Source organism: Oryx dammah, unplaced genomic scaffold, assembly GCF_014754425.2.
Source record: "Oryx dammah isolate SB20612 unplaced genomic scaffold, SCBI_Odam_1.1 HiC_scaffold_18, whole genome shotgun sequence".
Classification (NCBI taxonomy): domain Eukaryota; kingdom Metazoa; phylum Chordata; class Mammalia; order Artiodactyla; family Bovidae; genus Oryx; species Oryx dammah.
In genome coordinates, this window is record NW_024070202.1 from 92,189,803 (window position 1) to 92,206,986 (window position 17,184).

Below are 17,184 nucleotides of genomic sequence, written 5' to 3' on the forward strand. Positions count from 1 at the left end.
TTTTCATGCCATATGAGATTTATGTTAAGTTTGATATATAGACCATTGGTCTTTTTCATATTTCACTTAAAAACATTTAAAATATTTTATCCCCAGAAGACCTTTCCCTTGGCTTTGTTCATTAGGGAAACTTAGGCAAGAGAAGACCATTAAATATTTTTATTGAGGAAGAACTTGAATAAAGACTTTTGACAAGTGAGACAGGTGGAGGGAATTGAAGAGTACTGGTAAGATGATGAAATGGAGAGAGCAAAAAAAAAAACGGAGATGAAATGTGTTTTGACCTATTTCAGTTTGCATAAATAATAGGAGGAAAACGAATTCTTTCCATGCAGACAGGTCTCTTTCTTCCATGATGGTCTGTAGACAGTCTTTTCCTATCTCATCATTTGGTGGGGCCAAATGAATGACAGGGAGAGAGTTTCAGAGGAAAGATGTAGGCATGTTAGTCCTCTCCTCCTGGGGGAACAGGAACAGCGGTGCCTGCCACAGTGAATATCTGTCCTTGGAAGGTTGACTTGGTGGTTGTCGCTTACATTTGCACCTTCAGTAGTATTGGGTTGGCCAAAAAGTTCATTTGGATTTTCCCATAAGAGCTTTTGGAAAAATCTGATGAACTTTTTGGCCAACCCAATAGGTGTTGCGCAGCCTATAAAGTCATCTCTCTCTAAGATTAATTCAAGTGTGGACTGTTGCCTGAATGGCCTATTTGGTGCAAAAAAAGCAAGGAGGCTCTGACAGCAGTCTTCAGAATAGCTTTCAAGGTGAAAGGAGGGAGTGTACAAAGATTTTTCAAAATTCCTTCATATAAATTATTTACTAAACCCTTTATGGGGCTGGGATAATAGTTATAGACCCATTGTCCCCCAAGGGTCTCATTTACTAGATTGAGGGCATTAGAGGCAACACCTTGTTGGTACTTAAGAGGAATAAGACGGTACCTATCAGCCATTGTGTTCTTGAGCTTTTCAGCAGGCTTTGTCAGGCTTGAGAAATAAAGATTGTTTCTTAGCTGGGGTCAGTGCTCATTGCTCAGCCATGGCAAGCACCTAGCTGGGCTTTCCAAGACGTACTAGGTCTTCTGGGAGAGCTTTATGAGTTTTTGTGAAAGCTTGACAAGAATCGAGGAATAGGCCTTTGAGACAGGAACTCTGCTTTGTATGCTGTGTGATCCTCAGTCCTGTTGGAGACTGCACGTGGGTGATTTCAAGGCAGGTATTCAGCAGTGTGCTTGCTGTTCATCTGCCACTTGGTGAAGAATTGACTATAAATGAGTCACTTCCAAGTTCTTTTCTTTCTTTGGCCCTTCTCATTTTAGGAACATCAGCCATCCTGTGCTGTAGTATATCTGTTCTTTGGCTTTACTTTGTTTGAGGGCTTGTCTTTTTAAAGTGTCAGATCCCTGGGATGATGCTCAGGGCATGGGTTCTCAAGAAAGGCTGTTTGGTTGGAGGCTGTAAGGTTTTGATTGCTGGTAACACTCGATCACAGAGGATAAAATGAAAAAATGACTTATGACTAGATAAGGAAGGCAGTCTTTTATTATGTATGTGATGGTGTTGCCAGGGAGGTGTAGACTATCGTTAGACCAAGGTGTATGTGCTTAAGTTATCAGGAATAATGAGATGTTACTATTTTTTTTTTAATTGGAGTGTGTGTATTTTTCCGACAGAGTTTCTATAGCAGAGTAGGATGGATTCATACAGTGGAATACTGTACAGCCACAAAAGTGAATAGTGTTTTGGCATGAATGGGTTTTACCAAAAAAGGGCAAAAGAAGCAAGTCAGTGATGGGTATACATGCTGTCGACTCAGTGTATATAGAGATGAGAGATAGGAGATGAAGAAGCACCATATCGCATGGAAACATATACACAAAGGGTAACACTATAGAAAAGCAAGGGAGAGGTTATCACGGTGGTTTGAAAAGAGGTGGTGGTCAGCAAAAGGGGCTGCGAGTGAGGAGGGACATGGCATCCAAGATTCTGCCAGTGTTCTAGTTCTTTTATAAATTTAGCTGCACTGGGTCCCCCTTGCAGCCAGGGGGTCTTCACTAGTTATGGCACTTGAGCTTAGCTGCCCCACAGCATGTGGGATCTTAAGTCAGAGATCACACCCACGTTCCCTGCATTGGAGGGTGGATTCTTCACCACTAGACCGCCAGGGAGTCCTCCGTGTTCTAGTTCTTAACTTGGGTGATGGTTACTTAGTTGTTGTTTCTTATTCTTTAAGATATAATGGGTTGGCCAAAATGTTCGTTCAGGTATTTCCATGAAACCTTATGGAAAAACTCGAAGGAAATTTTTGGCCAACCGAATGCATATATGTTTAATGCAGTTCTTTATTTGTATTACTTGTCCACAATTTAGAGCATGAGTTAAGGTGGAGAGGCGAGGGAGACAAGTCAGCTAAGCAAATGACTATTGAAGTGGCTTCCCTTCCTATTCTTTTTTCCCTCTGAGTCAGCTTCTTTTCCAAGGACTTTTTCCTTTACAGAAAACTCCATGGTCTAGTCTGCCGTGAAGTTCTACACTGGCAGGGCTCTCCAACCTTCTAACTATTTGTTCAGCAGCTATTTGTTTTGAAACATGGGATTAAGACTTGGAGCTCAAGCGAAGGCGCTGCTCAGGCCTCCCTGGTGATGAGATTGTGTACAGAATTTGAATAGCTTGGGCGATGTTTGTCATTTTTGCTGTGTGCCTTTTCTTCTCTTCTGCCACGTGAAACCCTTTCTCCCTCCTCCCTGCAAATATTTGAAGTGAGCTTTAGAGCTCTTTCCATAGTTGCAAGTGGGTGGTATGCTAGACATCCTTCTTCAGAGAGAGGGAAGGGACTATTGGGCTTGGGAGCCCGAAGGTCCTTCTTCAGTTGCCCTGTTTTTATCACAGAGGTCATGAGTTTTCTAGAGGCTCTCCTTTAGCCTAGACTGTTTTAGCCTAGACTCTGAGCACTGTGTTTTTCTTTTAGCCTCGACTCTTGAGCACTGTCTGCAGAGGAAGTATTGAGTCCTGGACTCTGGCCGCATTACTTGCACATTAGCCCTGGGCACCCTCGGGTCCTTCCGGCTGGTGTGGGCGGCGTGTCAAGGCTTCTTCCTTCAACATCCACTTTACTCTGGCTTTCTTCTGTTGTTTGCTTTTGCCATCGTAGAACAGCTTGTGTGGATGGAGACATTAGCTTCTTAATAATTGAAAAGAACACAGGTGGTGGTCAGCTTGCCGGGATGAAATTACAAAGGCTCTCTCCATGACTCACATGCCTTTTCACCCTCCAATCTTTTCTGACTTTTCTATCATCTTGTTTAATTCTCATTTTTATTTCTGGGTCAGTCCCTTTAGAATGGAGCCCAAGGTTTTATGCAAGTATTTCTCTTAAAAAATTGAAAGTTATCTTGTTCATTCAGTCGTTCCATAAATGTTTGAGTGCCGTGTACTGTTCTAGATGTTGGGGATATGGTAGTGGACCATCTCTGTAATGGCAACGTTACCTTTCAATGGCTAAATTTTTGTTTCTTCCCCGACCTAGGTGCTCTCAGGGTGCGCCATCATTGTCCGCGGGCAGCCTCGTGGGGGGCCTCCTCCTGAGAGGCAGATCAACCTGAGCAACATTCGCGCTGGAAACCTTGCCCGCAGGGCAGCTGCTGCACAACCTGATGCAAAAGACACCCCGGATGAGGTAGGTGCTTTTCCTCGTGAGCCTGTGGACCCTGGACTATCAAGGATAGTCTCCTCCTTGACTGCACATTTGGTGTACTTTCTTTTATGTATATTTTGAGTATTTTTATGTCACAGGACTAGTGATAGACCCACAGTGGCATGCCTCGGTTTATGCATTTACTGCCTTTAATCCCAGTAACTCCTTTCTCTTTTCCTCATATACTTTCCTGTAAGTTTAGAGCCTTTCCAGATTTATTAGCCTTTTCAGGTTTACCCTCTCTCTCTTTGAACAGGTTAGAATATTTCCTAGATAGTCTCAGCTGTTTGAGGTTGGTATTGGTTATGGCCGAGCCTCTTTATTTATGTTTAAATCCTTCACCTTCAAAATTCAGAGGGATGCACAGCAAAAAATCTAGTTCATCTCCTTGGACACTACAGGTGTTACTATAGTCTTGAGTCTCCAGAGACATTTATCATCCATATAAGCAGACATTTAACAAAAAACATGTAGTTTTTTCATCTATAATAAAAAGCATTTTGTTGGACTTAAGAAGATGGTGAAACAGTATTCAGGAAATAGAGAAAAATCATCCCCAATTCTGTCATCAGCAATTAGATTTTTAATAGACAAAGGTCAGTTATTTTCCATTGGTCTTTTCTCAGTAAGCACAAGTATTGGAAATAACCGTACTGTAAACCTCAGTTGATCAGTGAGGATTAAACAAGATGGTGGAGAATGCTTCGCACAGGCCTATCAGCTACTCAGCAGATGTTAGCTGTGGTCATCTGTGTGTGCTCAGCCACTCAGTCGTGTCTGACTCTGACACCCTGTGGACCGTATCCCACCAGACTCCTTTGTCCATGGGATCGCCTAGACAATAATAATGGAGGGAGTTTCCATTTCCTCCTCCAGGGGATCCTCCTGATCCAGAGATTGCACCTGGGCCTCCTGCATTGCAGGCAGATTCTTTACGGCTGAGCTACTGGGGAGGAATGTGGTCATCATTGGTGCTGTTTAACTTCTGCAACTACAAACACTTCTCGTACGGTTAGCCCAAGTACTGAAGAGTAAATCTCTGTCAGCGCTTTTCACATTTTGGCTGCTAAGTGCTTTTCTTGACCAATGCTTTGAATAGTTCTTTCCTTTCAGTTTTGTGTTGTGTAACAGCTTGTCTGCTTTGCACAGAAGCTTGTTGAGCCTTTTTGGCTAAAGCCAATCAAGCATATTTTCCCAGAAGGAAGAAGCAGGGTCACTTCTAGGAAAGAAGGATTGGGTTTTCATTTCCTCTTGCATGGGTGAGGATTGAGGCCAGTTGGAGCTGATTCTAAAATGTCTTAGCTGTAGCCTGTGCAACGGTACAATAAAATCTTACCAGAACTATCCCAGCTGAAAGAACACCATGTAGTCTGACCTCCACTCTCATTAGTTTCTCATATTTCTATAGCCGAGTTAGTGGGTTTTTGTCTCTTCCAGAGCAACTCAGTTTCTCCCAGCAACTCTTCAGAGGTCCCTGTGACATGAAGTGTTAGGAACCTGCAAAGTTCACCCTTTGTCAGCCACAGCTGCTATTTCTCTAATAGTCTGGTCTCTCCCTGCCTTGCTGTGATGTGGTTTCCCCCTACCATGCTCTTGAAGTTTCTCTGGCTCAGGTAAGGAGTGATGCCAACTAGTAACCCAGTTCTGAAAACACCCCCAGCTTTTATCAAGGACTAGAGATTCTGCCTTCTTAAAAATTTCTCTTCTCCATTCTTGAAGCTTCATCGTCATTGTTCTTTGTTCAACTCTGAACATGTACTTGGAATATTGAGAGAACAGTCTGTCTGCCTTCATTTTCTTGTCCTCTAATCATTCCACTGATACTCTCAGATCTTTTTGAAACATAATTTCATTTTTTCCCTGACTCAGTGTTCAGTTCAGTCGCTCAGTCGTGTCCGACTCTTTGCAACCCCATGAATCGCAGCACGCCAGGCCTCCCTGTCCATCACCAACTCCTGGAGTTCACTCACACTCAGTCCATCGAGTCAGTGATGCCATCCAGCCATCTCATCTTCTGTCGTCCCCTTCTCCTCCTGCCCCCAATTCCTCCCAGCATCAGAGTCTTTTCCAATGAGTCAACTCTTCGCATGAGGTGGCCAAAGTACTGGAGTTTCAGCTTCAGCATCATTCCCTCCAAAGAAATCCCAGGGTTGATCTCCTTCAGAATGGACTGGTTGGATCTCCTTGCAGTCCAAGAGACTCTCAAGAGTCTTCTCCAACACCACAGTTCAAAGGCATCAATTCTTCGACCCTCAGCTTTCTTCACAGTCCAACTCTCACATCCGTACATGACCACTGGAAAAACCATAGCCTTGACTAGACGGACCTTAGTTGGCAAAGTAATGTCTCTGCTTTTCAATATTCTGTCTAGGTTGGTCATAATTTTTCTTCCAAGGAGTAAGCATCTTTTAATTTCATGGCTGCAATCACCATCTGCAGTGATTTTGGACCCCCCCAAAATAAAGTCTGACACTGTTTCCACTGTTTCCCCCTCTATTTCCCATGAAGTGATGGGACCGGATGCCATGATTTTCGTTTTCTGAATGTTGAGCTTTAAGCCAACTTTTTCACTCTCCTCTTTCACTTTCATCAAGAGGCTTTTTCGTTCCTCTTCACTTTCTGCCATAAGGGTGGTGTCATCTGCATATCTGAGGTTATTGATATTTCTCCCGGCAACCTTGATTCCAGCTTGTGCTTCTTCCAGCCCAGCGTTTCTCATGATGTACTCTGCATAGAAGTTAAATAAGCAGGGTGACAATATACAGCCTTGATGTACTCCTTTTCCTATTTGGAACCAGTCTGTTGTTCTATGTGCAGTTCTAACTGTTGCTTCCTGACCTGCATATAGGTTTCTCAAGAGGCAGGTCAGGCGGTCTGGTATTCCCATCTCTTTCAGAATTTTCCACAGTTTATTGTGATCCGCACAGTCAAAGGCTTTGGCATAGTCAATAAAGCAGAAACAGATGTTTTTCTGGAACTCAGTGTTACTCCCAGGTATTTCAGCGATTCTACATCCCTGCTTGGGCAGATGTAAATGCCTCAGCCTGGGATACAATCCCTTCTGTAATTTGGTTTCTAGTCTTCTCTCACTGAACCCACTCTGGGATGCGAAGTCCCAACCCCAAGGAAGTATTCAGGTCTCCTAAGAGGCCCCCCAAGTCGTGCCGGCTCCTGGCATGGCCCAGGCTACCCCCTGCATTGGGAGTTCTTTCTCTGTCTTGTGCCCTGGTGCTCACCTATCATCTGTTAGGGTCTAGCTCCCTGAGAAGTCCCTCCTGACATCTCCTTTCATTGTCCCCTCTTGGTGCTGTCATCCTGCTCAGTGCTTCTGTGTCTCTTCACTAGATTGTCAGCTCCTAGATTGTCAGCTCCTCGAGGGGAGGGATCTTCTCTCATATCAGTGTTTTTCTGTGTAGTCAGTGCCTGGCATGAAGCAGGTATCCAGTGAGGAACAGTGAATTTCAGGTATCCAGTGAATTTCAGGTATCCAGTGAATTTCAGTGGCTAACAAGGAGAAAGACCCCAAGCATCTCCTTTTGAGGATCAGCAGATGGTGGAGCGTGGCAGGGCTTTCTCTCGGGCTTTCCATTGTTTTGGAGCAGGTCTAGTTCTTTTTCACATTCAGACAAGAGTCAAGAACGTTTTGTCCCTTTGCTCCCCTTTGTGTCACTGTCCCAAATACCGTACACTTGATTATTCTCTGCCTTCTTTCATGTCTGCTTCAAAGAAACTTAGCTCTCTCCTGAGTGCAGTGGCAATAAAAGCAGCCTGCCATGTGTCCCCAGCCATCACTGCCAGCCCCAGGCTAATCCCTGGCGTTGCCTGGCTACTCCAGGCAGCCTGGACACTGCATTTACAGCCACTGTGGGAATTATATATTTATTTCCCGCAGGTTTATTGAGCTCTCATTATGTGTGAAGCTGTACATTGGTTTCATGCGAAATACAGAAATGAATGTCACAGTCATTGTGTGTTCAGTCGAGCCTTTGAAAGTTGGGACAGTGAGGTGGCTGGGCCAGAGAGGGATTAATTACATACACAGGTGGTATAGTGGGATGATGGACTAGCTAGCTCTGAGGTCTTATGTTGTTGTGGGTTTTAATGTTGTTTCAGTAGTTTAGGAGTCTACCTGGTGCAAAGAAAAAATGGGAATTAAAATTCCATTCATCATGGTAGACACCAGAAGTTTGTGTGGGTCTGGGAGAGCAAACTGCTAGATCACCTGCTACTGGGCATTCTGAAGGGAAAGGCAGTTTTGAGAATCAGCCACTTAGCAGCCATTGCTTTGTAGATGGAGCTCTGGGACATCCCTCGACTAGATCACAGTGGTTCTCCTTATGGGGCCATTGTGAACGAATGTGTGCATGCTCAGTACTGTCCAACTCTTTGAAACCCCATGGCCTGAAGCCCGCCAGGCTCCTCTGTCCATGGGATTCTCCAGGCAGGAATACAGGAGTGGGTTGCTGTTTGCTACTCCAGGGGAATCTTCCTGAGTCAGGGATCGAACCTGGGTCTCCTGCACTGGCAGGCGGATTCTTTACCACTGAGCCACCTGGGAAATGGTGGACGAATGCTCTGAGTCAGCTTCCCTATGTGTAGGGTGGTTCTGGCAGGCACTGTTGCGATAGCCTTCTCCATGGGGTAGCCTTCTGCTGACTGTCCTCTGTGTGGACAGGACTGTCTTCTGGAGTGCTCTTTTGCATTGGGAGCAGTGATGTGGTCAGTTGCTTCCCTGAATATCCCAGTTGCCTCTCTTCCTGGCCTGTACCTTGTCCAGTTATTGAATTCGCCCAACCCTGGATGGAATACAACTTGCAAAGGCTGGAAGATTAAAGAAGCTAGATCATTTTCCTTCCAGGATAAGTTGTATGTCCTTCTCAGGACCTGTGGTGTGGCTTTCTCTTATTGCCCAGTGACTGACCAGCTGTAAAACAAGTCCTGAGAGGAGGGTGCTTCTTCTGCAAGCCTTAAAAGCTTTTACTAATTCTGCCTAGTTGGTAGAAATTGGAGGTTCCTCCATAGGGGTTAGCTATTTCTTTGTGAACTGACCCTTGATAAATGAGTTTTTACCGAAGTCTTGGCTTCGTTTAGGGGCACGTTGTTTTGTTAGAGCTTTTCATTTGGGGAAGCAGTGTATTACTGAACTTTGGGTATTAGTGTAGTACTCAAAACTGAAGCCTAAAAATAAACACACAAAACTGAAGCCTAGACATTCGATCTATGGCCGAGGATGTTTTTAGAGTAAGTGAATCACTAAGGTGATAAAAATGTACAAGGCTCTGTTAATTGGTTTAGTATTTGTGTCTGTGATGTGGCTGGTATTTGGGCTCATTATCAGTCATGAGACTCTCTTTGGTTACAGATATCTGCTTCCATTATTATGGTGTGGGACAAAGGGTGGAAACAGGAGATAAAAATATGGTGAGCTCTGTATTGCCTTTGAGTGGTTGGCTCTTCTGCTTATTGGTGCTCTGAGAAGAGTGCATTAAATGAGTGAGCAGGCTTGTTTTTGTGTCTTTAAGGGCACTTACTCAGGATTAGTTCTTCCCAGAACTGTCCACAGTTGTTGCTGGCTGACAGTACTGGTTTTGTGAACATGGGCCCAGCAGGTTGGTGGACTGCCACCTTTAAATTGGCTTCTGGTTTCTGGGAAGTCATGGATGTTTTTCTTCTAGAAAAGCTTCTTGGCTCACCCCGTGGAATAATCTTTATGGACTGAAAAGGTAGGCAGATGCTTCCTTTTCCGGTCAGTGATGGACTGTTTTGCCTTTACTATGCAGAGCCCATGTTTTGGGGCTCCAGGAGGTAGTAGCGTGTGCATATTGTATACCACCCTGCCCTTTTGTATGTTAATTGTTTCTGCCCGTGAACTTCTGCAGATCCTGTCCTCCTTGAACTCTTACCCTCTCCTTCCTCATTTCTCTTCTAAGGGAACTTAGGGCGCCGAGCTAGGTCCAGACTGTAAATTCAAGTGCTAGTGATCCCTGACTGCAACAGGGCTTCTTCAGAAGAGACATCTCCCTTTGTCTATACCATTCCCAAAATAATGAGGCAAAACCATCCTTTTGCATAGCATGTTCAAATCACATAGGGGCTCTACTTGTATCCACTGTGGATGTGTGGCTCAGCCCTGTGTCAGGGTCTTTAACGGGTGAGAGGAAAGAATCACCATTGTCAAGCTGATCCCTTACCAGGGCCTGTTACCAAGTAAGAAGTAAACTGTAGTTCTGAATAAGACAGTGTTGGAGGTGCGGAAAGTCCTGGTGCTGGTGCCTGGGAAACCATGGTGCCTGTTTTTTGGGCTGGTGCAAGTTACGCCAACAATTAGACCTTCATTTTCTAGGAGCCCCCTAAATGTGTGAGCCCCTACTCCAGTGCTCTTGCCTGGAAAATCCCATGGGCAGAGGAGCCTGGTAGGCTTCACTCCATGGGGTCGTGAAGAGTCGGACACGACTGAGCAACCTGACTTTCACTTTTCACTTTCATGCATTGGAGAAGGAAATGGCAACCCACTCCGATGTTCTTGCCGGAGAGTCCCAGGGACGGGGGAGCCTGGTGGGCTGCCGTCTATAGGGTCGCACAGAGTCGGACACGACTAAAGCGACTTAGCAGCAGCAGCAGCAGCAGCAGCAAGTGTGTGAGCCGGGCTGTGTGTGTGTTTCATTTTTACCTTCTCCTTAGGGCCTAGTATGTTTGCCAGGTTGTTGAAAGAGTGAAGTTGCTTGGGTGTTGATTGTGCAGTGTGAAACCGGCCTGGTTCCTGAACGTGGTGGTTCTGTCTTTCAGCCCTGGGCATTTCCTGCTCGAGAGTTCCTTCGGAAGAAGCTGATTGGGAAAGAAGTATGCTTCACGATAGAAAACAAGACTCCACAGGGGCGAGAGTATGGCATGATCTATCTTGGAAAAGGTGAGTAGCAAGGGCAAAAGGGCTTGTTTTTCTCCTAGTCTAAAATTCCTCCAAAGATCAGTTTTCACCTGGTGGAGCTGGCTCTGGACGGCGGCTGTGGGTCTCACTGGGAGAGTGCAGAGCTCAGGGTTCGTAGGTGCAGAGGAATGCCCCTCATATGCCTGCTCCTTGTTCACCCTGTGCCTCTTCCCTGCCTTGGTTTAGATGTGTGTGGACAATGTAGTATTCATTTTCTCCATATGCGGGCCATCAGCCCGTCAAACTCATTGGCTCTGTGCTTCTAGGTCAGGGTGCTAACTGAATTCCTATAGATTTCCTATTGCATCTTCTATTTCCTTTATCTGTCTTGTGGCTCTTCTCTTTTCTTTTCTCTTTAAGAAAGCATGACTTGTTTAGGGCTTGTGCTTTTCTGCAGGCCACATGATTTATAATGGAGTGGAAAGTACACGGGCTTTGGAGTGGTACGACGTGGCTCCTGGCGCTTGTGTTGTGTACGCTTACTTGTTTTTAGTCTCCAAGTCGTGTCTGACTGCTTGTGATGCCGTGGACTCTAGCCGTCCTCTGTCCATGGGACTCTCCAGGCAGGAATGCTAGAGTGGGTTGCTGTTTCCTTCTCCAGGGACAGAGTGTGCACTCAGTAAATATGTTTGTGTGTGCACATACATACGCCTGTGGTTTAGCTGTTTAACTGTAGCTGCCATTTGAAATTTAATTTATTTATTTGATATTTTCGGATGTGCAGGGTCTTTGTTGTTGCGTGGACTTTCTCTAGTTGTGATGAGCAGGGTCTACTCTCGTTGCAGTACACAAACTCCTCATTGAGGTAGCTTCTTTTGCTGTGGAGCACAGGCTCTAGAGTGAGAGCTCAACAATTGGGGCACATGGGCTTGGTTACTAAGGGGCACTGCCATTTAAAATTTAAAGTTGTATTTAGAAATTTGCTTTTTAAACTGACCCACATGACAGTGTGGAGATATTTCAGCATGTTAATAATGCACTGTTTTTTTGATAAAACCTGGCACATAGGAGATGATTGATAAGTATGTACTAAGAGTAATTTGGAAATTATCTGCCTCCTTCAGTTTCAGTGGCTTAACGGCTTAAAGTTTAATAGTTTCACTCAGCTATTTTAACTATCAGTGCCAACTGTGATGAAACAGTGCTTTAGGTAATTAATTAGCATTCATACATTTATCCTATTTTGTGGCTACTCTTTTTTTTTTTTTGCTATATGTAGATGGATTGAAATATTCATTTAACTGTAGTTGACTTACAGTATTATGCTTCAGGTATGTAGCTTCTGATTCTTTGCCACTATAGATTACAACAGGATATTGAATGTAATTCCATATGCTGTACAGTAAATTCTTGTTTACATGGCTACTAGGTTTTTTTGTTTGTTTGTTTTTGGCTGTGCTGTGCAGCTTGTGGGATCTTAGTTCTCTAACCAGAGATTGAACTTGGGACCCTGGCTGTGAGAGTATGGGGACCTAACTACTGGACCTCCAGGGAATTCTCTTGTGAATACTCTTTTTATGATGGAGGAGAATGAGAACATGAGAATTTGTGGTTAACCAAGAACTTTTTTTTTTAAAGGCAAAGAAGATTGATTAATCTTCAAATTGTGGGGAAAATAGTCACCCACCTATTCCGAATACCAGCCCCAGTTGTGACTTGATCAGATTTGTACTTTGATTAGTAATAAGCGAGTATTGTATCTTTGTCCTACAGATTCCCCATTTTCAGTACTCTATCCATCACATTTTGTTGCTTTCTTTAGGAGTTTGGCCCAGAGAATTGTGCTTTTCTCCCTTTGGAAGGAGCAATCAACTCATTTAGAAATGAGCCAGCCAACAGTCCTTTCAGAGTGCTCTGTGCCAAGGAACTGTCTAAGAGCTATTAGGGTTGCGTTGACTGGCAGGTTTTATGGCCATTCACCTTCTTTGTACCTTGCCTTCGTTCTTTCTATGCACTGACCTGTTGATACCTTACTGCTCAACTTTTCCCATAATTGTGGAGTTCTTTCTTTTGACTTCCCACTCTGTGGGATTATTCCTATTGCTCTGAAAGAATTCAGTGTAATATTTATTGATGGCAGATAGCTGTGTGCATCTGTGTCTGGCCTCAGCAGTAACTCCAGTGCAAAGGTTCTCGTGATTCACATTCAGCTTCAGAACCTGAATTTGCTTTGTATGAACAGCATTCATCTCAACCTTTTGTGTGTGTGGTAGAAAAGGGGGCTTATGATTTGCCTCAGAAATTTGGACAGGGCTACTGGCAGGGCATTTAGGTTGGGTTTGGGCCTAGTATGTAGACTTCTTGTTGCTTGTAGAATTCAATGAATGCATGGCGTACTGAATATAAATCTTACAGAATTTTATTCTATGCCGATGTTACCTATCAGCTAGACTGCTTTGTTTCAGTTTATCGAGGAGCTTGTTCTCTGCTATATTAAAAATTTTTATGTGGTGATTCCCTCATAGATGTCTTCTTTTATCGTTTTGGCTGTCAAGCAGAGATTTAAGAGAATATGCCGAGCCTAAAAGCTTTTTCAGTAGCATGGAAATGCAATTAATGGTCCTGGTGCCCAGGTGGAACCTAATCGGGTTGTGTTTTTTGTTTCACTTCATTTTTCTTGCCTGCTCTGAAGGCTGCTGTGTGAGATTGGAAGTCTGGACTCTCTCCCTTGCATCTCTTAAGAACACAGGAGTGTGTTTATCAAATGATGTAGCTTGTCTTGGTGGCCTCCTGGAGCAGAGAATAGGACATCCTGAGAGGGACTGGACTCTGGTGTAAAACACAAATGGGCCACCCTAAGTGCCTCTGCTGTCTGATTGTCCAGGTGTGGGGGCTGCCTTTGGATTCTGTTGTTTTAATTCCTGCTGTGTGCTTGGCACTGCACTTGGTGATTTACACACATTGAATTCCCATAAGAACCCATCTAGACAGGCACTCTTCCCATTTTATAGTTGAGTATGTGTACTGAGGTGCTGAGAGAGCTGTGAAGTGGCAGCGTTTGTGTTGGGCACCAGCCTCTCCTCCTTAGGTCAGTGTTATTTATCCTCTCCCTGGCTGCTACTTGTGCCTTGCTTTCCTGTCAGTCTCCTAGAGTTCCTGAGATTGCCTTTGGCTTGGGAGATACACTAAAAAATAAGCCCAGAGAAGATGTATCTCTGGGTCCTAGAGATGAGACATGTTGAGGGAGAAGAGGTTTTCTGAAGAACCCAACCCCAGCCTGCTGCCTTGTCCAGTTAGTGGGTAACATTATTCCTTGAAGAGCTCAGGGTGAAAGTGGTCCCAGTAGAGCCCTTTTGCTGTTGGAGATGGATTTAGATGCAAGATTCATGTCTCTTTTTTTCCTTGTCAGATACCAATGGGGAAAACATTGCAGAATCACTGGTTGCAGAGGGCTTGGCCACCCGGAGAGAAGGCATGAGAGCTAACAAGTAAGTCTCTGCTGCTCTTCTGACCCTCAGACTTCCTCCCTCTCCACCGTGAGAGCTGGGGGAGTGGACTCTGCACTCGCTTTGATGCATTTTCATTCCTGCCTCCCGACATAAAATGGGTAATATTTGGTGTTCTCCTGGCTTCTAAAAGAACATCCCTGCCCAGGTGTAGGTGTGTATTGTTCTGAGTGAGGAGGTTTCTCTGCATTCGTGAATGGCATTTGGTATGTGTAATCAAAAACTTCTTTGCTTGGAGACAGAGAAGTGCTATGCTTCATATCATAAGAGTCAGTAGGCTTGTTTCTTATACCATTGATACTCGGTTCCAGAGTATTTATCTATCCATTCCCCAGTATTTATTGAGCATGTATGCCAGGCTATGTTCTAGGCACTGTGAATATAGCAGTGAACGGGAGACAAACAACAAACCAGTCAACAAATAGATGTACAATATTATATCCGGTATACAAGCAATAAGTAAATGCAGAATAAAGCAGAGTGAATAAATAAAATTCAAAGCAACACCTGATGCTTGGAATATAGGAAAACTGACAGGGGCTGAGTGGTTCTGTTTTCAGGGAAAATTTCTGTCTCTCCAAAGCCTTTTTTATCTGTTTTGGCTTATGGATCTGTAGATACTTAAGTAATAAGGTGAATATATTTGTTGTTAGTAGCAATGTGAATTCGTTAGAAATGAGTATTAGGTTAATGGACTTCCAGGTGACTCAGATAGTAAAGAATCTGCCTGCAGTGCAGGAGACCCTGGCTCGATCCTTGCGTAGGAAAGATCCTCTGGAGAAGGAAATGGCAGTCCACTCCGGTATTCTTGCCTGGGAAATTCCATGGACAGAGGAGCCTGGTGGGCTACAGTTTGTGGGGTCACAAAGAGTCAGACACGAGTGACTAACATCAGGTTTACAGTTCATATATCAGGTTCAAGTTCATCAGTGTTGGCACCTCAGAAGGATGGGGGTTGCAGCTGGCTTTAACTAGCACATTAGTCTCTGAAAAGTGATAAGCTGCATCAGTAATTTGGATGCTGTAGATGCTGTTTGGCTATTATTTTTTTGGCCAAATGACTTATGGGATCTTAGTTCCCTGACCAAGGATTGAACCTGGGCCACAGCAGTGAAAGTGCTGAGTCCTAACCACTGGAAGGTCAGGGAACTCCTGCTGTTTAAATCATTAAGTCCGTGTTGTATTAAGACTGCTAACTGTAGAAGAAGCTTTAGATAAATATTTGCGTGAACTATGCCAATGATAGGGATGAGCAAAGGCCAAAATGTACAATTTGCATCCTTCTTTGTGATCAAGTCATTCATCTTAGAGTTCTCTGATCCTTTCCAACTCAGAAGAGTCGTTGGCTAGAGCTTACGATTGGAGTGTGAGTGAGCATGTGGGAATTTGTTGAATTCTGACACTTGTCTTAGGTGCTGTGTATGGAAGCACGCTGAAGCTGTATTTTAAGGACAGTTGCTGGCATTTTTACTGTTGCAGTGTTTTTTGGAATCCAGTTTGCAGCCAGAATGAAGAGTTATAAAAAAGCCTACAGCAGTATTGTACCACCTCAACAAAGAAATCCCTCCAGGAGTCCCAGTCTTTTTTTACTCCGGAGTTGTCCTGACTTCTTTTCTCAGTTTCAGTGTTTTTGCTTCTATCTCAAGCTACATTCCCCCCGCACCCCGCCGCCACCCCCGTCAAATTCTGACAGAAAATTTGGATCTCTGAAGATGATAATTGTCTTTTTTTTTCCTCTCTTCTTTTTTTAATGGGGAAGAGGGAAAGAGCCGTACTGAAGACTCCTGGTTTGAGAAATTGTAGGTCATGCTCCCTGTTGAAAATCCCTACTGATCAAGGTGGGAGGGTCAGTTTCTCTAGATACCTCTTGATGGAACGAGGTGTTGACATTGTGGAAAGGCTTTCCAGTGTTCACTTCAGCCCAAATGCAGATGAAGAGTAGAGCCGTTTCTGGGTTTGGTTGTTTTTGATGGCTTTTTTTCTGGAGGGAGAGGGGGAGTGGTCTATCTTCTGGGTTTCTGCTCTTGTGCATACTTTGGTTTCTTGTCTGATGAAAGAGTCTTCATCTTCAAACTGCTTTTGCTTAGCTGGCCTTATGGCATGTGTAAGTAGTGCTGGGGTGACACTGTCTGTAAAAATGATAATCGTTCTGTATTCCCCAGTCCTGTTCTGCAGATGACAAGGAGTGAGGTGGTTCTTAGTCACTTCCGCTGCACTGTGTCCAGCTGAGGTCTGCCTGGATTCTAGTTCCTGAATCTGGGGTGGTTAAATGAAACTCTCCCATCTGGAGCGGCTTCCTTGTAAGCCACCAACTTGTTTTCTTGTAATCACTCATGGCGGCAGTGCGGCAGTACTGAGAAGGGTGGTCTTTAGATATTCTTATTAAATGCTGTTACAATTGAGTCTTTTGTTGGAGGGAATAAATCTGGAATCTGGAAGTTACATTCCTGGTAGGTTTCTGATTGCAGGCCTGGGTCTGAAACAATTGCTTTGTTTTTTCCAAGCAGAGAAGATACTGTAGAAACCCAGAATCAAAGATGACCTTGATATTTCTCTCATGAACTCATTAACCACACTTTTTTTTTTCTCTTTCACGTCCTAGTCCTGAGCAGAACCGGCTTGCGGAATGTGAGGAGCAAGCGAAAGCAGCTAAGAAAGGGATGTGGAGTGAGGGGAACGGTTCACATACTATCCGGGACCTCAAGTATACCATTGAGAACCCAAGGCACTTTGTGGACTCCCACCACCAGAAGCCTGTCAATGGTGAGGCTGTCGGGGAAAGACAGATATGACTCATGGTGATTTCTCTCTATTTGCTTTCAAGCTCCTTGAGGTTCATAAAACTGATTCTACTTTAGTACCCATGGAGAATTGTTAAGGGTAAAATAACACCATGGTATTTTGGAAGGGAGCTTTCCATCCAGTTCATATATGCATCAAATGTATTTTGCAGAGATTAGTCCTTTGCTGCTGCTACAGAGTAGTAAATTGCTGGTAATTTTGTACATGGGGGATCTTCCTGTTTTCTCTAAAAAATGGCTATCTCTAAATACCACCTCTAAAACTTCAAGGTAGAAATATGTATTCTTTATATATCTAAACATTTAGGAATGCACACCC

At 44.1% G+C, this 17,184-nt stretch overlaps 1 protein-coding gene across 1 annotated transcript in view; it reads left to right on the top strand.

Moving 5' to 3' along the window:
* Positions 1 to 17,184, top strand: part of SND1 (staphylococcal nuclease and tudor domain containing 1) — a 423,281-nt gene that overhangs the window by 28,712 nt on the left and 377,385 nt on the right. The window contains exons 2-5 of the mRNA XM_040259576.1: positions 3,526 to 3,675; positions 10,480 to 10,600; positions 13,968 to 14,046; positions 16,667 to 16,827. Coding sequence (XP_040115510.1) covers positions 3,526 to 3,675; positions 10,480 to 10,600; positions 13,968 to 14,046; positions 16,667 to 16,827 — 511 coding nt within the window. The remainder of the gene's footprint in view (positions 1 to 3,525; positions 3,676 to 10,479; positions 10,601 to 13,967; positions 14,047 to 16,666; positions 16,828 to 17,184) is intronic.